Raw genomic sequence first — 26923 nt, 5'->3', positions numbered from 1 at the left:
TGACCTTTGAAAACATTTGAGTTTGGGACCCCTAGTCCACTTCCCTTCTCTTTACCCGACAACTGTTAACTACCAACTCAGGGTTAAGTCAGATAGCTCTGTTTGATGTAAATGTCTTCCTTATGTTGAGGACATCTGCCTTTTTGCAAATTCTACCCACTGGCTCTAGTTCAACCTTTTGAAGCCGTGCAGATCAAGACTGAGTCTTCCTCTATGTGACGGCCCCTCACATACCGAAGACAGCGACCATCTGTACGCCACGTAGAGAATATAAACATGTGTCACCAGTTTATTGTTCTTCTTACCCAAGGGGTTCTTTGACCAAATGTTCGGCCCAAACATATTGATCTGCCTGCCACAGCCTCTCGTTGGTTTGGTTCTGGATTTATTTATTGACTGAACTTAGGATAGGCCTCAATTTTCTGTATTAAAGAAGTTGCACAAATCTTAATTTCCACGAATATTAAGATAAACAAATCTGGCATTCTGGGGTGCTTTCAAGAATGTGTTGCGATTCTAGTTTTAGGATTAAGATTTCTGATTTTCTTTTTACTTGTGAAAGTTTTTAGTTTCACAAAATTGTCTTTACAAGATAAAAGTGATATATGTTCATAATAATACAACATAGGGTGTAAAGTGTATTGTCAACCCCCTTCTTTTTCCATTCTTCCTTCCCAGAAATACTTATTTGTACCAGCTTAGTCTCCTTCAAGACAGTCTACCTGATGCATATATCTATATATCTATATCGATATCTATAGATATAGTTATGGGTTAGAATATATGAGTTAGATATATGATATGAGTTAGATACAGATATGAGTTAGAAAATAGATATAGATATATAGATATATGTATCAGATAGAATTTTTTTTGTTCTTTATGTTTCACAAATGGAATCGTACCATAGTATTCTATGACTTGCTTCATTTCACCTAATAATTAATGTCTAGCATTTTTTTCCATATCAGTAATATACAGTTACCTCATTCTTTAAAATGTTGAATCATTTGACTCAATTTTATTTTATTGGCTCTTAAATTTGGAAGAGACCTTAAAATCCATGTCTTCCAACCTTCCTGCCAGTGAAGGAATTCCCTTTACAACATTCCCGGCACACAACCAGTCGGCCTGAGCTCCAATCCTTCCAGCTCTTTGGTACTTATGTCTCCAGAGGCTGAACATGAATGGCTATGATTAATCAAGGGTTTTACTACATATTAAACTGGGATAAAAAAAAGATGTGTTTTTTTTTTCCAGTTTTTCTTAAATTTTTAATGTCAAATAAGAATAGAAAAGAATACATACAGTTACTATTTAGGGTGCTTCCCTAATGATGACATAACTTCCTGGTGATTTGCCACGTGAACCTGTATGATCGTCATCACTCTGATTAATGATCCCCAGGTTCTTTAACCAACCCACACCTCCACTTTACATGGACTTCTCATCCCTCAGCATCAGAGTTGAGCTGATCTGGACACATGGTAGCTGATGTTCTTCCATTTGTTCTTCAGAACTGAAAGTTTTCCAGATACAGTCTGAGCAGAATGGAGGGTGAATCAGATTCCCTCTGGGACCACATCCTGGGGCTGTAGGGTGAAAAGGGGGAACGTGCCATTGACCAAGGATTGATGGTCAGTCCTTCCTTAGGCAGAATGGAAATGAAGTGTATTGTATGTGTGAAAGCAGCCAGAGACTAATCTGAAATAGTTTGGCAGGATTTGTGCCTTAAATCGCATCAGGACCACTCTGTAGTTGACAGTTTGATTACATTCACTCCTGCTGGGTTAACTGAATTGTGGCAAACGGGCATTTCAAGCCTTCAATCTGAGGTTGAGTCTGATGGATGGAACCAGTTTTCCCAGGCTCTGGCTGATTTATAGTAGTCACTAAATTCACTAAATTCTCAAAGAAGGAACTGTTGCAACCATTGACTCCCCTGAAAAATTACCACCTTGTGACCTCCCTTTTTTTGCCACAGATGAGATGGCTAATTGATGTTCTTTCTCCCTCGCCTTTACAGAATCACTTCCTACTCAACCACCTACTTTTCCTCCGACCATTCCACCAGCAAAAGAAGGTAAAGAATAATACAATAATGATGTGATTTGTGGTTTAAGGTTTCGTTGGTGTTCATTTAAAAACTGAGGTATTGATAAAAGATATTTTCTCCTTAATACAAATCCTTATCAAACTCTGATAGGATACAAACTTCTAACCAGCAATAAATAAGACATAGGGATCTAATGTACAACATGATGAATATTTACAACAATATTATACTAAAATTATGTAACGTGATAGAGGTGCTAAATATTGCTACAGAGGCACCCATACTATAATATATAACCTTAAATTTACAGAATATTATATATCAAACATATTGAATTAAAAAAAAGGAAAAATAGGGGGCGAGTGGTTAGCTCAGTTGGTTAGAGCGCGATGCTTGTAACACCAGGGTTGCCGGTTCGATACCCGCATGGGCCAGTATGAGTTGCGCCCTCCACAACTAGATTGAAACAACTACTTGATGTGGAGCTGATGGGTCCTGGAAAAACATTTAAAATAAACAAAAGTTAAAAAAAAAAAGAAAAGAAAAATCGATTTAATTATAGATTCTGTATACACAAGGTAGATTTTCTAATAGAATTACTTCATATTTATTGAAAATATCATAGTAGTAAATGCTCACTAGAGAAGAATAGTTACATAATTTGTGAGTGAGGCTCTAGTTTGTAATTCTGTAGACAGGGTGATATTTTCCCAGTTTACCTCTGAAATGCCTCTCCCAGTTGTTTCTTTCTGTCTTCATCACAAGAGTTCCTTATCACCTCTTACACAGTAGTCATTGTTAATATTTTTTTTCATTCCATTAATGAACATTTATTAACCCTACTATGCATTCTCAAAGCTCTAATGCTAGGCACTTGGAATACAATAATAATATATGATTGCTGCTCTTTGCTTATTCCCAGTATTGCAAGAGGATAGGTGTTTGCCTGGGCAATTACCAGTTGAGGATACGAGTTAGAAAATGAAGATTATACTATGGTAGCGCAGAAATGAGAATAGTTAGTGCTGTTGCAGGTTAATTACTTGTAAAGAAGGAGGAGGAATTTGATTTACATTTTGAAGAATGAGTTTTCCAGGTAAATAATGGGGAGAACAGCATTCAAAGTCATGGAGCGATCTAAGCACATAATATGTTTGGGGAACTAGAAGTGCTAGTATGATACATGGAAAAGGGGGAAGGTAGAGTCATGAAGTGGTCTTTGTGCCTGAACAAGAAGTCTGGGTTTTATCCGATAGGAAATGGTATGCCATGAGAAGTTTTGTGAAGGGAGGCTGACCTGAGGAAATCTGTATTTGAGAAAGATAATCGTGGTGGAATGGAGAGGATGGTTTGAACACATAGTTGGAAGGTTGTTTTGGAAGTGGTCTTCCAATCATCATGCGTTTAAAAATACCTATTACCTATCAGGGATACAAAGAAAAATAAGTTGTTCCTGTCTTATAAGAGCTGAAAGTCAGTGGGGTCAATGATGGAGAGTGTAAGGGTCAAGGAAACAAAGAGGCAATGAGACAGTCTAATAAAGTTCAGCATCCTTCCTAGCACACTATGCAGAGTCTTCAGCCATCACCCTACTTGGAGACATCATTTCCCATCCTCTGTTAGGTAAGAGCACAATTGTACAACTCAGGGTTCCCGTACATGTCTTACGCTGTCCTGCATCTTTTAATGCTATTTATTCTACCTGGAATGCCAGACTCTTTCCTCTTCCTTTTTCATACCTAGCCTTCTCTAGTCGTGATATCTATGATGATTGTCACGACTGGAACTGAAAACAGAATCCTGATTGAAGAATTTCCTAATTAGACATTTCTGATGCAGATATTACAGAACTCTTTGAGGTCAGAGTATTTTTATTTATAGCTGAGCTTGGTGGTTATTTGGCAAAAAGTTATGAATGCTCGTGGAAGATGTGTGATTTGGAAGGGTCTGTGAGAGTAAGAATCAACAAAGTAGAAATTTTTGCCAGGGTGGTTTTAGATGGTGGGCTTTTGCCACTTGAATGCATTATTCACTTTGTGCTCTATTTGTCCTACATACATTTAATTAAAAAGTCTGTAAATTATTATTAAAGCCATACTGGATATTTTATATATATATTTATTTATTTATTTACAGATAAATTCTAGTTTTATTTTTAACAACCAGGGAGAAGGGGAAATCAGGGAAATTCAGGCTATTTTAATATAAATATTGCAGCTGAGATAGGCACAACCAACAAAAGGGGTTTAACAATAGAGAATTTCACTTTTTCAGAAATAGGTTTAAAACATTAGATGTCAGTAGACAAGATGGAAAATTTTCTTGACCATCAAATAAATTAAGAAACCAGCATTTACTAAGCATCTGAAACAAAGCTTATTATGGAGGCCAAAGAAGAAACTGAATCATAGGAAGTGAACAAATCATATAGTAAGTAAACTGCCAACAGAGCAGTTATCATATATTACCGCATAATTAGTTATTAAACTATGTAGAATAAAAAGAAAAGAGGGAGAATGGCTATACCAGCATCACCTGGGAGAGATGTTTAGAAATATAGAATCTTGGGTCCCACCCCAGACCTACTAAATCAATTCATTAATCTGTATTTTAACAAGATCCACAGGGAACTCAAACGCTCATGCAAGTTTGAAAGCACTGTTCTAAGGAATTCTGTTATTCTCCCAGTTAAACCTGATTGGGGAGTAGAGGGACAGAGGAGGAAATGAGCCAAGTTATGTCAAGGTCCCTTCCAGCAGTATCACCTCTGATTCTATTTTAATAATAAGTTATAGGATTTGGCAACACTTTGAATTTGGGATAAAGAGAATGATTCATTCTTATAAAAGGAGTAAAAGAAAAATGTTAGCCTTAATGATACTGAACCAGGCACAAAAACGTTGATGAAAAAGGAAAGAATCTGCTTTACCAATATTGGGCTTAATAACAGTTGTATCAACGAATATTTGGGAAGTAATGACAATGGGAGATACTGGAAGAGCCCCCACATATAAAGTGAAAAATCAACAGTAAAGATCTTTTAGGGAGTAGAAGTAGAAAATAATAAAGGATCACTTTACAAGACATTCAAGCAAAGATATAGGACTTGCAACATGGTTGCCACTGATTTGTAGTTTAAGAAATTATCTGTACAGCTGCAAGAATCCTCATCAATGAACATTATTTTCCTGCCCCCTATTTCTCCACCCTCATCTCTCTTTTCCAACTCCCTTTCTTGTATTTCTCCCCTTCTCCCATTTCCCTTCAGTCATACTGAATATTTATTAAACAAATGTTAAGAAGTAGAAAAGAGTACACAGAAGAAAATTAAAAACACAATTTCATATCCCAGAGGTAATTTCTTCATGCATTTTGGTGTATTTTCTTTTACTTATTAATTTTTTGTTTTGAGTATATATTCAAATAGATTTAGCTCTCATTTCAAAGGTAAAACCTAATCTAGATTTCATCTTTCCCTGGAAATAGAGGACCAGGTTTTCTTTCATAAGCTTATAATTAGCAGGTCTCGTGATCCCTTTCAGCTTTCAATTTAAACCTTAAATTGGTAAAATTTTATAAATCATGGAACTCGTGAGAACAACCTCACCAGACCCTTATTGTTCCTGGCATATTACTTCACTTAGAGATGGTTTATTTTGCACTGTAAATAGCTTTAAGGGAATAAAGTTGTACTTAATAAAATAAAAACCAAATGATTTCTTTTTTTTTCCCTAAAGAAAGTACAAAGGCACATTATCTCAAAGAATATTTGTGTGTAACTGACCTTAGGAGATTCAGATTATTGAAGAGTAAATTATTTGTTTCATCATGAAACACAGTCAACCACAATGGTCTACTTAATGAAAGAGAAAAGAGACATAGATAATTTGAAACAGCACATGATACCAAAAAACGACAATTAAAAATGCTTTCAGTGGAGTAGGTTTTCGTTGGCATGTTTATTGCTTGTTTGTTGGTGTTGGCATTTGTCATGATGCCAACAGATAATAGTTTCTCTGGGCTGGCATTGGTGTACATTTTTTGACCCGTAACAATGAAAGGCAGAAGGGCATAGACAGAAATTCTTTTTTATTAGATTGATTGGGATGACATAGGTCAGTAAAATTATATAGGTTTTAAGTGTACAATTCTATACTACATCGTCTATCTATGGAGCAAGGCTGGAATTAAAGTTTGCTTATGGCCTCAGCTCTAATGCATATCAAGTTGTAGGTTAATCTGCTTCCGTTGTGTCATATGCCTTCCTGCTGAAGTTGAATCGCTCGGAAGTTACTAATTCAACAAGTAGAGAACAGGGTGCACAGAACCGTCACTTGGATTTCCTCTAAATCAGTCAGCCCTAGAGAGTGTTGGCTGATTCTCCTCTTTGTAAATCACTTTAGTTCCACATTTTTCTATTCTCTCATTTCTATTCTTTGGGGCTGAGGTTGGAAGAGTTTTTCCTTTCCAATTCCCCATGTTCATTAGACACTTCTGAGTCATGAATGGGAATCTTGAGTATCGAAGAGAACAGTGGTCAAGAAGCATAACAAACAAGAGCTTGGAACATGACCTTTAAAGGATTTATACCTTTTCTTTGGGAAAGAGCTCGAGTGACCAGAGGGAAATCATCATCTGCTTTGTTGATTTAATACCTACTGTGTTCCCCCCTTCTCTCTGATTCAAAACTTTTTCTTGGTCTTCAGTATGTAAAGCTGCCAAGGCTGACCTGGTGTTTATGGTGGATGGATCCTGGAGTATTGGAGATGAAAATTTCAACAAGATCACTGACTTTCTGTATAACACGGTGGGAGCCCTGAATAAGATTGGTACTGATGGAACTCAAGTAAGGCTCATACGTCAATTATGAATTCATTCTATGCATTAAAATATTATCCTAATCTATTGTTATAGCTCTTAGTCAGGGGATATAGGTAAAGAACTATAAGGATCATATCCAACCCTAGATGAGAGGACACACAAGTCTACATTTGGAAACATCTTACTGATACCTGATAGAGCTTGAGAAGATGCGAATCCTTAAAAGCTATCGTGGTCAGCCAACTAAGACAGGTTAGAATGGCCACACCCACAGATGTTCCTTGTATACGTACTAGAATAGAATATCTTCTTTTTGGATGCACCCAGTATTTTCCCTGTCTTCAAAGACATTAAAATCTTGGAAGAGAGAGGCTGTGGCCATAAACTACTATAGACCAAGTAGAACTTCAAATTAATTTGTTCATTCAACAAGTGTTTATTGAGCATTTATTATGGCCAGATACAGCACTGTCATAATGAGTATGACAGACAATGTCCCTCATTACATGGCTCATATTCTTAAAGGTATAGACAAGAAGAGGGGGAGAGACAGATAGAAATAGGTAAATCAATTCACAGGTGGAGATGTAAGCTCTGAAAATGGAGTGACATGATTTAAATTCACTGAGGGTTATTTAAAATAGTGTGTGTGGGGGAGGGTGGGAGCGGGCTGATGATTTTAAATTGTCTAGCCCATGAAGGCTTCTTGGAGGAGGTGGCTTCTGAACTGAGGTATAAATGATCTAGAGAAGATCTGACAGTAGACTTTCCACACAAGGCGTTCGTTAGTGAGCACATAGGACCTAAGATGAGAATCCATTCTGCAGCTTCAGATGCTCAAACCTGTAGCTAGAATATAGCAGCTGAGCATGTGTAGGGGCAGGAGGGGAGGGGGAAGAAGTAGGCAAAACCAGACTATCTTGAATCTAGTGGCCCATTAAAGGATTGGGTGTCATCATAAATGCAATGGAAAGCCCGTGGACAGTATGGAGAGAAGAGACAAAATCTCATGTGCTTTTTAAAAAAGATTATTCTGACTGCTTTGTGGAGTGTGCATATCAATAAGGGTAAGCGTGGAAGTGGTGAAACCAGCTAGGACCCTGCTCCCGTGGTCCATGGGAGAGATGGAGGCCTGGGCTAGAGTGGTAGCAGAATTGCACCAAAATGAACAGATTTGGAATATATTTTGGGGGAATGAATGGCTGAGAAAATTTGACTATAAGGGGTACCATAAAAGCAGAATACATAAAGTTGCGGAGGCATTTCAAGGAGGGAGAAATTTGTTTTGTTTTAAATGGAAGCATCAGAACGTTTCCTAAGGGTGGTGACATGTGCTGTAGACCTTGGTAAACTGGTAGCAGTTGAAGGCTCACAAAAATCAAAGAAAGCCCTCAGAAGATGCTCTGTTTACTCCCCGCATCATAGTTCAGAAAAACAAGCGAAACCCATAAATTAAAAATGGCCCCGAAGTTCCACAGGCATAAAAGCAAATGATAGGGAAGGAAGCCAGAAAGGTGTGTGTTGTAGTAGTTAACAACACAGATTTTGAATGAGAATATACCTGTCTTCAGCTCTTGGTTCCGCTGGTACTATTCTTGTGATCTTGTTGTGCAAGTTACTTGGCTTTCTGGGCCTCAGTTTCATCATCTGTAAAATGGTAGAATAGTAGTAATTACTTCATGGGTTTGCCCCGTAAGGAAATCCTTGTAAAGAAGCCAATTCTGATTCTCTGTCCTTTGTCAAGTTACAAGGCCTATGCTGCCATTTTTCCATCTGTCAAATGAGGTGACATAGGCCTACAAGCATTAGAGAGAGATTTTGAAAAGAGAGTACTTTCTAAAAGGTACTTAGAGAAAAAATGCTATTTAATGTGTCATCAGATTTGGTATATAACGTGTGTGGAATTTTAAATCAAGGAAATTGTGGCCTGGGTTAAGTAAGAAATTAAAATTGTTGGTAATATGTTCTTATGTGTGTGTTCTCTGGCCCAAAGGAAGTCTCCATATATGTAAAAACAAACACACCTTCTCTTTCCAGGTTGCAATGGTTCAGTTCACTGATGACCCCAGAACAGAATTTAAACTAGACACTTACAAAACCAAAGAGACTCTTCTTGATGCAATTAAACATATTTCATACAAAGGAGGAAATACAAAAACAGGTAACACCAAAAAAAGCCCAATTAAGACCCAAAGAAATGAATTATTAATTACTGAAATGACCTTTTAAAAATTATATTTATTGGAGTAGCATTGGTTAATAATATTATATAAATTTCAGGTGTACAACTTTATAATATGACATCTGTATATTCTATTGTGTGCTCACCACCCATAGTCTAGTCTCCTTCCGTCACCATGTATTTGACTCTCTTTGCCCTCTTCATCCTGCTCCCACCTCTTTTCATCTCTGGTAACCAAGATTCTGTTGTCTGTATCTATGAGTTTGTTTTGTTGGTTTATTTTTGTTTTATGTCCCACATATAAGTGAAATCATATAGTTCTTTTTCCATCTGTCTTATTTCACTTAGCATAATACTCTCAAGATCTATCCATGTTGTTGCAAATGGAAATGTTTCATCTTTTTTATGGCTAGCAGTGTGCCGTTGTATATATGTACCACATCTTCTTTATCTAGCCATTCAAAAATGACCTGTTTTTGAGGCATAGTATGATAGATTTTTTTAAAAAAGAGTTTGATTGATTGAAGAACTTTGTTCCTCTCCTTCCCTCCGCACGAAAACAAAAATGGGAGGGAATGAAATTGAACTCTTGCCTTCCTTTGTTTCAGGAAAAGCAATTAAGCATGTCCGAGATACCTTGTTCAATGCAGAGTCAGGTACCAGAAAAGGCATCCCAAAGGTCATTGTGGTTATAACTGATGGACGCTCACAAGATGATGTGGACAAAATCTCCAGGGAGATGCAATCTGACGGTAAGTTGTACATACATCACCAATAGTGGCTACCAGTAAAATGGTAGTATTGTTGTTTTCTGAGTACAAATGGAGAAGCTATATCTGCATGACTTAAATGTTTCTAAATCTTTCTCAATGTTAACTAGACAGTCTGATTTTAAAAATACGTTCCAGGTTACAAATCTATTATTTTGCTGTATTTTCTCTAATACTTTTGCTACATATAGGACGCCTGTATAAGAAATGCTAGCAGCTCAGTGCAATACTATGAAAAGGACCATTATAAAAAGCCAGGGATGAAACCTGATCACAGAAACTTCTCAGCCTCATCCTCTGTGACGTGGAGAGTCTCAGAAGACTGCTGTGAAGATTACATTGTATAAGATATGCCTGGCAAATAATTTAGTATTTATTTGCCAAGCACTGAACTATGACCCACCTCAAGCCGCTAAGCCTACTAATAGTTTCTACTTCTGAAAAAAAAAATCTATAACTTCTCTGTTTTAACTACACTTCATTTCATAAGTTTTAAGATAATTATTAAAAATATGCAGACATAAAGATGTTTTACTCAAATGGCAACTATTTTGTCTCAGGCACTAATTGGGGCATTGGCCTTTTTGAGTTTCCTTAAAATGGAAAATTTTCTTTAGGGGATGATGGGATAATTATCATTTCATGACATATGGGCATGCAGAATTCTGATGAACTGTAAAAGATGAATTATCCACCCCCACTTGTACTCCTTCGTAAATGTGTTTGAAACATTTGAATGTCTTGTATTGCATTATTTGTATCTCGTGCAATTTAAAGTAATCAGGAATCTGTTTCCTTTCTGCCACAGGCTACAGCATTTTTGCGATTGGTGTGGCCGATGCAGACTATTCAGAGTTGGTTAACATTGGCAGCAAGCCCAGCGCCCGACATGTCTTCTTTGTGGATGACTTTGACGCCTTTAGGAAAATTGAAGATGAATTGATTACTTTTGTGTGTGAAACCGCATCAGCAAGTGAGTTCTTTGAAATGAGTACTTCCTCATGTTGCTTAAAGGCTGAACAATTTCATACCGGTTAAATGCTGAGTCCCCTTAGACCTGAGAAAAGAATATTGTCTTGTAGAGCTGTTTGTTATGCACATATTAAGTGTTACGATTTGGAGCACGTGGAAGTAACCTTCCCCTCTCCTGGGTTTAGAGTTTTAGGTTGATGAAGACTTTCCCTAAAGAGTCTGTGTTTAAAAGTAATTCTGCTTAAGCAGCTGTAGCAAATAGTTTGCAAAAATGTATTAAGACTGCTCATCAGGGTAACACATTAGAAATGAGACTTGTCCCAACACATGCTCTTAAGTGACCACCATGGATTTTAATGGACCCAGGAGAGGAGAAGGAAACTATGGCCCTCTGGTTTTAATAGGAGAAGTAAAAGCATTTCAGTCTCGAGGAATCCACAGAAAACCATGGCTACATCTGGTTTGGACTCCCTTCACAATTGACTTCCAGAAAGATGATGTTAGCTTCCTGTTCTCAGGACAGGAAAAGAATACATTTGGAAGATATCGAAATTAAGGTTTTATATTGTGTGTTTTGTGTTTCAGCCTGCCCACTGGTGCACAAGGATGGCATAGATCTTGCTGGTAGGCTTCATTGCAATTTTTTTTTCAAATACAAATGTATTAAATAGCTCCCATTCGGGGTCCAGATTTTTCTTTTAATTCTTAACAAACTAATCTTGAAATTTAAAAATCCCCAAATGCCTGTTTAATCTTTTTCTCTGTCTCTGGGTTGTTTTTTTTTAAAGGATTTAAGATGATGGAAAGGTTTGGTTTGGTTGAAAAGGATTTTTCCTCGGTGGAAGGGGTTTCTATGGAGCCTGGCACCTTCAATGTATATCCTTGTTACCGACTTCATAAAGATGCTCTGGTTTCCCAGCCAACCAAGTATGTTTCCATTGCAAGAGATTAAAACCAATCATGTGTTTATTATATCGCAATGTGAAAATGATGTCAACTTGAGATAGACTATAATCCATCGGTCCCTGTAGGATTTTCCATATGTTTCCAGATGATGTTTAGGTTTCTTTGTTTAAAAATATCAGACTCACATATAATGCTGGTTGAACTTCAATATCTGTTGATCTAAGAAAAATGTATGAAGAGAGTTGATACTTACACAGCACTCTCATACCTGGCATTGTTCTAAATGCTTATATATATATATATTAACTCACTCAAACCTCCAAATAAGTCTGTGACCTCAATTTCACCAGTAATGAAACTGAAGCACGAAGAAGCTAAGTGACTTGAGTGAGATCACATAGTTGGTAAGAGACAGTGCTGGGATTTGCACCTGGCAGTCGGGCCCCAGAGTCCACACCTTGAAACGTTTAATACTCGTGCCATGCATTCAGATGGTTTTTATCTTTGAGAAGTCAAAATAGCACCTCCATATACCTGAAGAATAGTATTCGATTTATGTAAAGATCACATTGTCTCATCGTGGTACAGTCTGGGCTGCACATTGGGATGGCTGGGGCTGTTTGCAACAATTCTGCGGACTCTGCAGGGACTTGAGAATCCAGGGTGGGATTACCTGGTGTAAAGTGTCATCTCTCAAGATACCATCTGCTACTTTACATTCCCAACCAACATTTGTTTTTGTCTTTAAATGCCTTCAGTATTTTAACGTGCAACATTTTCAGTGTCCAAATGTTGAGGGAAGGGTTGGCGGTTATCTGACAATGTCTTCATTTCACCATTGGGTACTGCAATGTGTGATTTTAAATCTCTGACTGAGATCATATAAACACAGTCTTGCTTATCCAACGCCTTTTGGTGGATTCTTTAAGATTCCTCCTGCCTTCCTTTCTTCCTTCCAGTGTATAGTGTAAATGGTTTGATTTACGTATATTGGGACATGATTGCCACAAGATGGTTTGGTTGACGGCCATGATCTCATCTAGATCCAATCAAATAATAAGAAAAAAATTCTCCTTGGGATGAGAACTCTTAGGATCTACTCCTAACACCTTACCTATATATCATACAGCAGTGCCAGCTATAGTGATTATATCGTATATTACGTCCTTACTAGTTTCTTTTCAGTGTCCAAATTTTGATGTAGTATGCATATTTACATTAAAAAGGAGGAGAGATCATATTGGAGTATTAAATTTATCTATCTAATTTATAAACAAGTTGCTTTTCTCTCTTCTTCCAAATTATTATTACAGTCTTGCCTATTACAGTGCTATCCAAATTATCGTGTTTCACTTTGGGGAATAATATTTGAAATAAGTAGACCTCTTTTAATAATTTAAAATATTTGTTGTGATAGGCACAGTTTCACTTTCTAGAAAATGGTTATACATGCCTTTGACCTACAGAATATATGTGGTTTTAGAGAACGCCAGCATCTGATGTTACCTTTTGGCAGGTTTTTTTTTTTTTTTTTTTTTAAACTGTTTAGTGATGAATATTAAAATGGTTATTTAAAAATCATTCCTGGAGGAGGCCTAGCCAAAAGTGAGAATTGCCAAAGGGAAAATCCTTTCCAACTCCACTGAAATTGCCGTGCAGTTATCAATGCCCTCCACCTTGCCAAAGCCAATCCCAGCCCTTCTAAAGCCGGCATCAGCTTTTGACACCGTTGATCACTTCCTCCTCCTGGATTCTTTCTCCACACTGGGTCTCTGGGACACACACTTACTTGAGTTTCTGCGTATGTTACTAGCTGTTCTTTTTCAGTGCTGGCTCCTCTTTTCTTCATCTCTTAATGTTGGAGGGACAGGCCTTACCCGGTGATCTCCTGTTTTCTGTGTCTAAACCCTCCCCAGTGATCTTACCAGTATCGTAGTGTTAAGTGGACTATATGCTAAGGACTCCGCAATTTGTGTGTCCAGTTCAGACTTATTTCCCAAAATCTAGTCCTGTACATCCATTTGCTTCCTAGACATGTCTACTCGGGCATTTCAAACTTCGCGTATCCAGTACCACATTCCTGATCCTCTCCCAGAACCAGCTTCACCTATAACCTTTCTATCTCAATTGATGAAAAAACTGCATCCAATGATTTTCTCAGGGAAACAAACAAACAAAAAAACTGACTCCTCTCTTTCGCTCACGTTCTACATCCAAACTATCAAGAAATCCTATTGTCACGCCTTTGTACCATCTCCACTGCCATCTCCCCAATATGGTCTATGGTCATCTCTTTCCTAGACCATTGTAGCAGCTTCCTAATTGGTCTTCCTGCTCCTACCCTGGCCTTCTTAGAGTCTATTCTTCAAGTAGCAGAGCCATTCTTTTAAATCGTAAGTCAGATCATGTCACTCCAGAATCTGCCAATGGTTCCCCATTCCCTTTCGGAGTCAAAGTCAAAGTTTTTGAGTGGCTTACAGGGCCCTACATTATCGGGGTACCTGTTACCTCTTTGACTTTACCTCCTGTCTCTTTTTTGTCCATTCTTCAAACACAGAAGGCACACCCCACTTTTGTGTCTTTGCACTGGCCGGATGTCTTTGTCTCCTTTGAGATTTTCTTCAAATGTACATCCATTTGCTTCTTTCTCAATGAGCCTTCTAAGTAAAGCCAACACGGATGACTTTAATTAAAATTGCAAAATAATCCACTTCAGCATTCCCAATCCTCATTGTGCCTCTCTATTTTTGTTTTGTTTTGTTTTTCTATGGCACTTATTATTTTCAAACACACTGTATAAATCACTCTGCTAGAATTTAAGTACTCGTACAAGGATACTTGTCAGTTTTATTGACAAAGATACTTGTCAGTGTATTTCAAATGCCTGTTATCATGTCTGGCATATAGTAGGCACTCAATAAATATTTGCTGAATGAATGAATGACCTAATATATAACCAAATAAGTGAATGGAATATTTTATCTATGCAAATCAAACTTTCATTTTAAAATTCATGCTATAGCCCCACATATTCACAAATTTATTCATCTAATTAATAACTATTTTGGGGCTCCTACCAAATGTAAAGAGGTATATACATTGCTTGAGGGGAAATTTTAAAAGTGTGTTATTGATCTACTTAGTGGTTAGAGAGATAAGATGGTGTAGCAGGTTGGGTTCCCCAGGAAGCAGATCTAGAGATGGAGATTAGTATGCGGGGAAATTATAAGGATGGGCTCTTGCGGAAGGGAACACAGGAAGTAGGAGGGGGCAAAGGAGACTAGTCAAGCTGTGCAGCAGTCTCAACAAAAGCCTCAGGTGACGCACCCACAGGAGTTCTGAGAGTGGAGCAGGAGAGGCTCCCATCCTTATGTCCCTATCAAAGAGTAGTCGTGAAGAAGAGAAGCAATTAAAAACTTGGAATGACCTTGGGAGAGGCCTCTTTCTTCAGCTGAGGCAATTCCTGAAGGAAGCAGTATCTCAGAGCTGTCTGCAGACATCACTTCCAGAAGCAGGAGTAAAGTATTCTTAATTCTTGAAGAATTAAGGTCTGCACAGTCCATCATGGCCAGCAGCACAGAGAAGAATGCTACCAGCTACCCCATGTGGGAGAAAGCGACAATGTCTTAAGTTTTACAAAAGGACTATAAATAAACATGACTTATAATACTAAAGCTTTTGAAACGACTTAATTGTTCAATAGCAAGTGACCAGTTAGATAAATTGTGGAATAGCCAAGCAAGAGAAGATTGTGCAGACATTAAATATCATGCTTTTAAAAATATCTAAAGAGGGGCGGCCAGTTAGCTCAGTTAGTTAGAGCACGATGCTCCTAATACTAGGGTTGCTGTTTCAATCCCCACATGGGCCACTGTGAGCTGTGACCCCCACAACTAGATTGAAGCAACTACTCGGAGCTTATGGGTCCTGGAAAACACACTTAAAGTAAATTAAAAAGTTAAAAAAAAAGTACTGCTAAAATATGTGTGTGTGTGTGTGTGTGTGTGTGTGTGTGTGTGTGTGTGTGTAAAACTATAAAATGTGTAGTAAATGGTGCTAAAAAAAATAAAGAGGCAAAATTATATAAATTGGACAAATACAGACATTTTTTAAAAACTGGAAGGAAAAGGCAGCACACCAAAAACAGTGACCACCTCTGGATGGGATCAATGCTGATCTGTTATTTTCTTCTTTTCTGTTTTTCCAAATCTTGTATAATGAAAGCATATTTGTTTTTATAATCAGATAAATAACTTTTTTGAGGAGAGACAATAAAATATTTTCTGTCCATCTTCAGGTATTTGCATCCAGAAGGACTGCCTTCTGACTACACGATCAGTTTTCTATTCCGGATTCTTCCTGATACTCCAGAGGAGCCATTTGCTCTTTGGGAGATTTTAAATAAAAATTCTGACCCATTGGTGGGAGTCATTTTAGATAGTAAGTATATTTATTTATGTAACATTTGCACACATCTATGTGAATGATGTATATGGCATACCATCTTGCCTGTTTTGTGTATATGGCAGACAGAGTAACTCACTGATCTTAAGCCATGTGTAAATAATAGCAATGAATTATGTAACAGTTGATTCATTCATTTATCTACTCATTCTTTCAAGAAATATTCACTGAGTTTCTACCATGTGCCCGCACTAGGCTCTGGAACTTAGTAGTAAACTAGATGAAAGAGACAATTACTGAGCTAGTGAAGATTGTAGGAAAAGCAAGGTTGATGGGGGAAGTAGGGATCAGTGAGAAGGGTGGGACAAGACATTCACTTCTTGGACGTGAATGTGGTAGTTGTCAGACGCCTATTTCATGTCCCAAAAATAACGTCAGATTGGCAGCAGCATATTTGGGAAGAATTCTGAGATGGAAAAATAAATTTGGAAGTTGTATATGTGTGATATACAGAGGGTGCCAAAAAAATGTCTACACATTTTAAGAAAGGAAAAAAACTGTATTAAAATTGTAATAGTCAATATATACCAATAACAAAAGATGAATACAAGTCACGTGTATACATTTTTTTTGGCATCCCCTGGTGTAAGCCAAGATACTAGGTGAGATCATCTAGAGAGTGAATCTAGAAAGAGAAGAGAATAGGTTTGAAGGCTGAGAAACTATTGTTTGGATGTTGGAAAGTTGACAAAGAACCAATGAAGGAAGCTTTTTAAACTCACACTCAGGGATGTCACACATAATGATCACTTAAGAGGATCATTGAGCGTTTGGTTAATGTCAATGAGTTTTCTAAATAGATTTTTAGTTTAGGGTCACAGTGAAGCTAGGAACCAAAATTTAGTGGCTACTGTTAGGTGCTCACTCAAACATTTGGATAAGGAAAGTATTTTAAGCTTGTTTTCAACTAGTATTTGTGAAAGGACTTTTCAGTACATGGAAATGAATCAATAGCTAAATACGATATTGTGAAAGCATTTTGCATTGATATTAAAACTAAGGGAAAGCTATAGATTAAAAGGGTGTAAGCCACTAACTCCATTACACCCAGGACACGAAAACAAAGAAGTCTCTCAAAATGATCAAGACTTTTGAAAGCAGAGTGAAGAATTAAATGGTAACCTGGGAATGAATTAGAAAAATATTCCTATTTCTTTGTAATAAAATATTCCTTGTAACATGAAATACTCAAGATTAGGAAGGTTTTTGTTTATTTATAATAAAAGACATATTGGAATATCACTCTTTTGGGGTGGTATAAGTTGCATGTCCTGGCAAAGTTGGTTGCTCTAGTGGGTTAATTAGGCAAAGAGTCTGGTTTCTGTTTCTTAAGATTTTATTAACCTCATTCTCCCTTTTTGTCTGCCTCTGCTCCTAGCTTCAGACAGCCATCTCCCAAGAGGGTGGTATGGATGAAAGTGCAGGCAAAGAAGTATAGAGGAAGAATATGTTTAGGGATCCCTGCCTCACCATCATTGGCATATGATTAAATCAGTTAATTTAGCCAGTGGGATGGGCTGCCTGGGGCAACCTAAGGACTATATAGATCCCTTTCTCCTGAACAGATCTTCAAAACAATGGATGCATTATTTTTAGTATTCAGTTGAATTTTAGAAAAAATGATTCACTCCTTTTAATTCTTTCTAAAATGTTTTTATTTTCCTTTGATTAGATGGTGGGAAAACCCTAACATATTTCAACTATGACTATAGTGGGGATTTTCAAACTGTTACTTTTGAAGGACCTGAAATTAGGAAAATTTTCTATGGAAGCTTTCACAAGGTGAGTGAAGCTTGGTAGACACAATTCTTTATTCTTATTTACTGTGGGCAAAGCGACAGAGAGATGTGAAAATAGTCCCTAGGGCTTTGGAGCTCACATTTCAACGGGAGTAAGAATTACCAGCGAGGTGTGTTAACAATGCCTGGAGATTCTGATTTGGTCATTCTGAGATGAGACCCTAAAATGTGCATTTTTTAGCAGGTACCCCAGGATATATTGATAGAAGCGGTCCAATTTCCCAGTCTGAGGAGCAATGCAATAAAGGGTTCTGTTAAGGAGGCAGTTTTGCATTCACTACATTACATAAGCTGTAGAAAGGACTGCAGGTCTACCTGGCCACCCATGCAGATGAAAAGCATACTCAGCCAAATAATATTAAAATGTAAAGACAGATATAACCGATTGCACTGATATTTTTATGAATATATAGATAACCCATCACTGCCATCATAAAGGTTACCCAGAGGACGGATTTTGTAAAGCCTGACTTTACTTGTGCTTATTTTAATCTGGTACTTGTATTAAGAACTCTGTTCCTTAACATTTCACGTCCCTGAAACAATGAGTTTTGGTGATCACTGTTTCCTTTGTGTTTGGCGAATAACCCCACTGATCTCTGGGCTGTGAAGGTGTGTGACACCAAGACTGTAGGGAGAGCAGAGCATTTACCAGGTGATGCTGCAAACAGCCCTTTAACCCAGCCCTGTGTCCCTGTTAGGGTGAGAAAAGGGATGTCACATCACATAGCAGTCTCCATCTTGGCTGTCTCCTGAACTGGGACATGGTCAAATACATATCATTTATACAATTTTGCTACTTTCTGGGGTTTGGAATACTGTAACTGCATAAGAACAATGGCATAACAAAATTTGGACGGTTTTGTGTAAGAAAAGTTACATTAAAATGTAATTTTTTCCTGGTTTAATAGGACTGTCCAAGGTATCATGGAAACACATGAGATGGCAGGTGGAGATTTACTAGTTCATGGTTCAAAATGGTCCCATTAGCTTCTCTTTGCAGTTGTTACCATTCCTCACCAAGTTCCTCTTGATATGATTATTTTAATCAGTTAGGCAAAGTCCCTTGCAAGGTAGTCAAGGAAAACTGTAGGCGAGTTGAAAAGCATGTGAGATTTCCTGAGTGTTCAAAACATGCTGTCATCTTCGCCTCTGGAATAGGCGTGAACTTGTAAATCTCATTCCAAAGACTCTTTTATGAGTCTCAGGTAAATGTTAAGCTTTGCCAACCTTACCAGAAGATCTCAAAGACCTATAAGTAAGGTTCGTTAAAAATTGGTTTCAAATTTATAAACCTTCAAATTTTTTAAAGTTATATGAAGAAAAATCTTTCTTCACTTTGCTAAGTCTTAACAAAGCTAAACAGCTGAATAAACAAAAAAGGAAAGGCTTATCATGTAACGAACTATTTTATTAATAGATCTATTAATGCAAAACCTTGATGCAAATCCAATTTGTACAGACTTATGTTACAATTGAAAAAAATACTTTCCCTTTATTTCTCATTGATTTTCAGTTGGCTTTAGTTTTTTACCATTTGGATACAAAGTGTGCCCCCAAGGTCTCTTTCAAAAAGTTAATAATAATATAAATGGATTCTTAAGTGCTATCAAAGACACAAAATACTTTTGAAAACTTTTCATTGGCTCATTTTGTAATGCAAAAGTTGTTTAAAAAATGAATAACCTCCTACAAATGAACAATTCTTAAAGCATGAATATTATATGCTCGGTTTTCTAGCATCCAGCATGAAAATTTCTGTAATTTATAATAATGAAGAATATGGCAATGCTCAAAAATGCACCAAAGTCAAATTATAGCCTTCTAAATGATCATAAAAGAGATGTTAATATGAAGCAAGTATTGTGGGGAATTTACTCCAGCAGCTTTTCTCCAGCTGGGGAACAGTTAACTTCTTTCTTGAAGGAAAAAGAATTCTCAAGAACCTCCTTTATTAACTTAAATTATTTTTATCATGATGTAATTTAAATAAAAGATTAAAGAAAACTTGGTTTAAATCCTTATGCTTTCAGTTGCTATACAACAATGGAACAAAAATAAATTAAGATTGAATAAAACCAGTAAAAATAGAAGTAACACTATTTTAACATGAAAGATGACATTATTTCATGGATATTTAGTCTCTGCTCACCATCCAGTATACTAGCTGTTTTAACTATGATTCACATTGCCCAATACTTTTTATCTTTGAACTACCGTGATACCTTCCCTTACGCTTCTATTTATAACTTCTTTTGGCTTTCACTTAATATGAAATCATTATTTGCCTAATTCCACTCTTTTAACTCATGAAACAAGTAGCCTGCCACAAACAAGAAGTACTCATGAGGCAAACACCATTATAAATTGAAATTGTGTTTATAAGCACTGAAATTTCATGGCAGAATCTGCTTACAACATGGTTCATTTAGAATATACTTCCTTTGACCATCACCACATGATAACACAGATTTTACAAATCCTCACAAAGAAAGTGTAGACCTCTGAATATATTGCCATGGACCTCCAGATTCTGGAGATTCCAATTTGAGAAAATTGCGCCATACATTAAGCCAAAGAGCTTTATTTCATTTGGTCCTGAAGTCGATAGAAAGACTTCCCCCTTCTCCTTCAGATTCTAGATCTTTCCTCCTTAACTTAATATTATCAAAGTGTGGTTTGCTAGCACTGGTGATACCATAGATCATTCTTTTGCTGGTAAATGAACCAAAAAAAAAATTTTTTTTAACATTTTCATGTTTATTTTCATGTGCATTCAGAAAAGGCATAAGTAGCCCAACAATCCTGTTCAAGATGTTACTGCTTTAGAGGAAACCTGTATTTTTAAAAAGTGAATGCTGTCAATGTCATTTTAAAGAAAGTATTAATTAAATAAAAATAGAGATGGTACCTGAATGTGGGACAATCATGGAGATGATAAAAGTGGAACCTTTCTCCTCTAGCAAAATACATAGTGACAAAATTCGTTCATCTTCTCTTTCATACTTTTGAGCGATGAGTCATGCAGTTAGGTAAATTTGGTTGATATTCCTCTTACATCTTACCTACTAAAACATCTTGACTTTTATCCAGCTACACATTGTTGTCAACAAGACTTTGGCCAAAGTGGTTATTGACTGCAAGCAAGTGGGTGAGAGGGCAATAAATGCATCAGCTAATATCACCGTGGATGGTGTTGAAGTCCTAGGAAGAATGGTTAGATCAAGAGGACCAAATGGAAACTCTGTACCAGTAAGTGGATAAACAAATTAAGCTTTGTTATTGTCATAGAAAAAAAAATCTTTTAAAATATAGTTATCTATTTTCTAGAGAAAAAGTTTGGTGAAAGGATGGATGGATGGATGGATGGATGGATGGATGGATGGATGGATAATAGCATCTTTAATTGAACTAATACCTCCATTCAAATTTCTTGGCAGTATGCTTCAGCTATATTATAATAAAGATAATGCTCCAGGATTTAGGCTAGTTTATTTTCAAAAGGCATGTTAGAATTCAAGTAGTAAAATATTCATCATATGATTTGTGGCATAAATGGTTTGAGTGAGAATCAAAACTTTAAATGAACTTCATTTATATAAGGAAATATAAATTCATACAAAATACATGATTATTATACACAGGAAATTGACGTAAGCTCCTCATTTTGGTTAGATTTGGACATTTTACAACTAGATTTTTGCTATTGCTAATGTTTAGTCTACTCTTTAATCATATAGTTATTTAAGTAACAAATCATTCTAAGATAATGCATTTTTCGTCCTACAACATACAATTTAAGACTGGGAGATTTCCAATTGGCAAAGAACTCACATACCCTTCACATACTACCCACAAAAAAGAATAGTATACGTAAGCTTTTCTTTTAACACCATGTGGTCAGAGCTAATTAGCAACATTCTATAATTGGAGTCATTCTATAATCAGAACCCAATAGCCTGGAGAGCATTTTATTCTTGCAAACAATTCCAACTGTTCTAATCTACATTTCTATAGAATGAAAAAAAATCAAGTTAATTAGGAATCACTATTATTGTCTTGCACTCTCACAGATCTGTAGAACTCGCCAGCTATATGGAACGTACGAAAGATCTGATGGTTCTCGAAATATGTGTAAGCTAAAGATCACTGTGTACCAATGAAATCTTCTAGTTTGTCAGATAAATAAATAAGATTAAAACAGACTCATGCCAATTGCGTGGGAGAGAGGACACCCTCCAATAATCCCTACAACAAGCACGGTTGTTCTAATTCCACTACTCTAGTATAACCCATTCACTTTCTACACCAGCAAACAATCCCAGAATGGTAAAGTGATTTACTTTGGGACCCTTTCCTATTTTGTGGTATTTCTCTTTGTGGTAACAATAGAAGTCAAATCCTTGTGTACATAGGGGGACATTGATGCTTTCAGACCTTGACTAATTAGCTTGACACTTAGTTTTGAAATATCTTTAAAAGAACGCTTGTTTCTACTTTGCTTTGGAGAATTATGGATTAGATGTTTGGAAAGAGAAAACATAAGAGCTAGGGAAGGCTTCCTTGTTTTCAGTTATGGTAAAAGACTTTTAAGAATATTTACGTGATAATGAGGAGTTGTCTCCTCTAAGTGTGATATTTCATGCTGATTAAGAAACACACCATCTTCTGCTCCATAAAAGATACCTTTATGATAGCATATAGAATTTATAAAACTGCAAAGAATTTATAAAACTGTAGAATTTATAAAACTCCAAATTAGCAAACTAAATTAGTTTAGCCTTAGTTTATGTATTGCTTAGTCATGTATTGACAAATGGGTGTGTCTAGATGGACACTTGGAGGGATAAACGAATAGACTCTAATTTAAGAAAGAGAAACCAATTCTGTGTGTGTGAGATTCTGCACCCATATCACTTGTTAATGTTTTTTGTTTTAGATATAGTGCATATAAAATAACTGACACTTAGTAGGGATTGCATGAAGAGCAGATATTATTATTGCAGGATGTCAGTAATACCTTCTCCATCTCCTAAGACTTGTTTAGCACTTGATTATTTGTAGTCATATATTATTTTCTTCCTCTTTCATGTATCTAATTTTCACCTCTTTAGCCAGAGTATAAATCCCTCAAAATAGAAACCCTGTCATGGTCTTCATTTACAACCATACCCTCCTACCCTATATCACAATATCTAATAAATCATATGAACAGACTAAGTTCTCAAGAAATCCTTGATAGAAATTAAATAGAATGTCATCTATTTGAATTGTATCATCTTTTCTTAAAATGTTGTTTTGCATATATTCTATTCCATGTATGGTATTGACAGCAATCCAATAATATACTGGGGGTGCCCAAAAAATGTATATGCATTTTAAGAGAAGTTACCTATGCTCAAGCAGTAGTTCGCTGTAATCAGAAGTGTCTGGACGCTGATGGGAACCACTCTGACTGCCTCCTGTAATTGCAGAAGTCAAACGTGACTTATATTCATCTTATGTTGCTAGTATATATTGAGTATTACAATTAATACAGTTTTTTCCTTTCTTAAAATGTGTATACGTTTTTTTGGCACCCTCTGTATATATCATGTTCTAATTTGTATTTTACAATTACAGTTTTATAATTACAATTACAATTGAATTTCAAATTACACTCTATGTAATAATTATACTCTATGTAATAATTATACAAATATACGGCCAATTAAATGTCAAATAATTTATTCCCGAAAGCAAAAGTGCCTGTAGGTTTCAGGTCTACCAGCGATAAATCTGTTCTTTTGTCCATGCAAGAAAAGCAATTAAACAGAGCACCCTCTGTGGTAACTTCCAACCAATAGTAGACAATGGGGGAATTTATAAAAGTCAATAATTAAAGAGTTCTTTGTAAGGCTAGTAAGAAAAAAGTTGTGGCTTTTGTTCGAATCTAAATGTCTACAAAGGATTACTAAATAGATTATTGAAAATTGCTGCCCACTTATTGAAAAATTTGATTATGTTGATATGGATGATATTAGATTAGATCTCAAGAATGTGATTGGAAACTCACTTGCTTTGGGGGTTATTACTTAATTGTTTCAGTGCAGGACAAGAGAGAAGCTTTAGTCCTCAGTTTTCAATTTAGAAATCACAGATTGCTAACAATCTTGATATACATCTGTATTCCAATGCTTAGCATAAGGGAATATATAATGTGCAAGTTTTAGATTATTCCAGCAGGAGTAATTATCATATAAGAGAGATTAATAGTTTATAGGCCAGCATTCCCTAGCAAATTCAACAATGATTCAAAAACTGCCAGACGATGGAAAAACCCTAAATGCTTAGTTTTTAACAAAATATACCGGGGGTGCCAAAAACATGTATACACTTTTTAAGAGATGGTCAGTGTTGCCCAAGCAGTAGTTCACCATAATCAGAAGCTTCTGAACCCTGATGGTAACCACTTTGAGCACTTCTTGAATTGCAGAAGTCAAACGTGACTTGTATTCATCTTTTGTTATTGGTATATATTGACTATTACAATTTTAATAGTTTTTTTCTTTTTTAAAATGTGTGTACATTGTTTTGGCACCCTCTGTATTCTTTTAAAAACCAAAGTTGAGTGAAGAAGAGATTAATGGATTGAGGGATACAGTAACTACTATATTGAAATTACTCACATTCATAATAAAAACAACTTGTGTTCAGCAATGCAAGATTTTATAGGCAGCAAAAGTCCCTAGTGGAACTAATCTAATGAGCAGGCTTAACTTTGCCGTCAAATACAAGTGGGAAGAAACTTAACAACTGTGCTTCTCATTTCTCATGTTCTTTCTCTTAAGAAGTATCTTCTACCTATTCTGATACCTAATGAAATTATAATACCACCAGTCAGAGATGATTCTAGAAAAATTTTGAGCTTCTGGCTTAGAATCATGTTTCTTAGTGTCTTTCTTAAATCTAACACATAATGATCCAATTGACATTTGTTTAGCCCTCTGCTGTTTAAATAAAGACAAATACTAATTATGCAATTTTTTATAAATTTATTTAGTGATTTCAAGCTTTTTTATATAGGAATCAACAGTAGACTAGTCAATAATCCTATAGAAACATATATTTCAATTATAAAAAAGATTGTGTTTTTACAAGAATTATGTCTTTTAATCTTTAAAACGATAACAGTAGCTAATATTTATTATGTGCCTACTATGGACCAGGCAGTGTGTACTTTTCTGTGATTATCTCATTTAATCTTCCAATAACCCTGGGAAGAGATACTTATAGAAGCCCCACTTTATATACACAGAATCTGAGACTTGAAGAATTTAGGGAGTGATCCCCTTTCCAAAAGTGAGGAAAGTGAGATGAGTCCATATTTGATTTGCATAAGATTACCTGCCTTCCATTCTAAGCTCTCTTCCATTGGATCAGACTGATTATTACAGAACTTAAGGCAGAGGAGGGAGTCTGGTACAATCCAGTCACCATATGCCCTGTCTGTTCATTGCCAAGTTCAAACACTCACCATTATTTGAATTATAACTTTGAAAGTAAGTGTGATCAAAATGTCCCCCCAAAAGTGTGTCTACACCTTAACATTCTAATTACTACCAACAAATACAACAGCTGTTAATTTCAATTTGATGGTTTTCCTTAAATTCAATAAATTGATTGGGAACAAGTAGAAATACTATGTTCAGTAGCTGACAAATGATATATGCTTAATAAATCTTAGTTGTGAAATGGAGTCAATAAAAGTTGAACATCAAATTAAAAGCAGAAGATGGGCTAGGTCCCCAGTAATCCTTTTCCAGTATTCTTGTGCAATGTCAAGCTCTTTAAATATTAGTGTAAGTTCACGTATAGCTTAACTTCAAATTATATGCTTAGTTATGTGATGCTAGAAAAATTAGAGGATAAAATCTGGTACTGAGTGGAAAGTGGGGCCAGGAATACATTTTAATTGCCATTCACAAATCACAGTGACAACTGCCAAGAAATATTCTAATCTTATTTGCATGCTCACATTTGACCCCAAATGACATGCCTTTTGTGCTGCACCCAGACAATAATGTCCAGTAATAAAAAAATGAGCATTTCTAATTGGCTCAGTATTCCCTTGGAAGAGATTATAAAAAGTGAAAGGGGGAAGTTCTGCATGTTTCTCTCTTTCTCTCTCTCTCTTTTTTTTTTTTTTTTGCACAGCTATATTTTTATAATGTTCAGTTAGTTAAAGAGGAAAACAGTTACAAAAGTAAAAAGAGTTGCCTCTTGGCATTAGTTGCTTGAATTATTTTTTTAACCACATTTATAGGCACTCAAATGTAAGATCTTCGATATGCCATCTCTGTGCTGTTTTCTACATAATAAAGCCAGAGGTTGTTTTATGTTGTTGTTGTTTTTCCTTTAGTCAATCCCAAGAAATGTGCCTTGGAAAAAGACGTCTCTAAATAAAGGCTGAGGATTCTAAACGATTCCAAACACAAAACAATTATGAATAAATTTGTTGTGCTCACACAAAAAAACGGCTGCTGACTTCATCTAACTTGAAAAAGAAGGCAGCCCACGAGCATTCCTCAGCTGATAGTACTGGTTTCCGTCAGCATTTAGTAGGCATTCAACCCCTCGAATAAATAAAATGAGCTCATAAGAATCCCGATAACTCAATAGGGCAGAACTTTAGCCAAAGGTTTATATGTAGACATTATCTTATAATAGGTGATTAGGTGATGAATGTTTATTTGAAAAATTTCAAGAAATCCTGGGGCTACTGAAAGGCCTTTGCTTTAAAGAAGTATTCCCAGTCACTGACATGTTTTTACACTGAGGCTCTGTTCAGAAATGCATATTTTCCTAATGAATGAATGACTTACAGATTTAGCTGATTTATTCTATCTAATGCTGTCATAATGGGACCCATTAATAAATGTCCCCAGACAATTGGCATTGTAAAGTTAGGCTG

General features: G+C 36.2%; 1 protein-coding gene across 4 annotated transcripts in view; it reads left to right on the top strand.

The window, feature by feature from the left end:
- Nucleotides 1-26923, top strand: part of COL14A1 (collagen type XIV alpha 1 chain) — a 199465-nt gene that overhangs the window by 108792 nt on the left and 63750 nt on the right. For all 4 annotated transcript variants that reach the window (XM_019716514.3, XM_019716662.3, XM_074317020.2 and 1 more), the window contains exons 25-34: nt 2027-2083; nt 6763-6902; nt 8915-9038; nt 9668-9811; nt 10638-10802; nt 11387-11425; nt 11590-11728; nt 16005-16147; nt 17844-17953; nt 21064-21222. In XM_019716514.3, the coding sequence (XP_019572073.3) occupies nt 2027-2083; nt 6763-6902; nt 8915-9038; nt 9668-9811; nt 10638-10802; nt 11387-11425; nt 11590-11728; nt 16005-16147; nt 17844-17953; nt 21064-21222 (1220 nt within the window). The remainder of the gene's footprint in view (nt 1-2026; nt 2084-6762; nt 6903-8914; nt 9039-9667; nt 9812-10637; nt 10803-11386; nt 11426-11589; nt 11729-16004; nt 16148-17843; nt 17954-21063; nt 21223-26923) is intronic.

Source organism: Rhinolophus sinicus, chromosome 6 (genome assembly GCF_057876585.1).
Source record: "Rhinolophus sinicus isolate RSI-liver-muscle chromosome 6, RSI-T2T, whole genome shotgun sequence".
Taxonomy (NCBI): domain Eukaryota; kingdom Metazoa; phylum Chordata; class Mammalia; order Chiroptera; family Rhinolophidae; genus Rhinolophus; species Rhinolophus sinicus.
The sequence above is the reverse complement of the archived record's forward strand: the minus strand, read 5'-3'. Positions and strand labels throughout refer to the sequence as shown.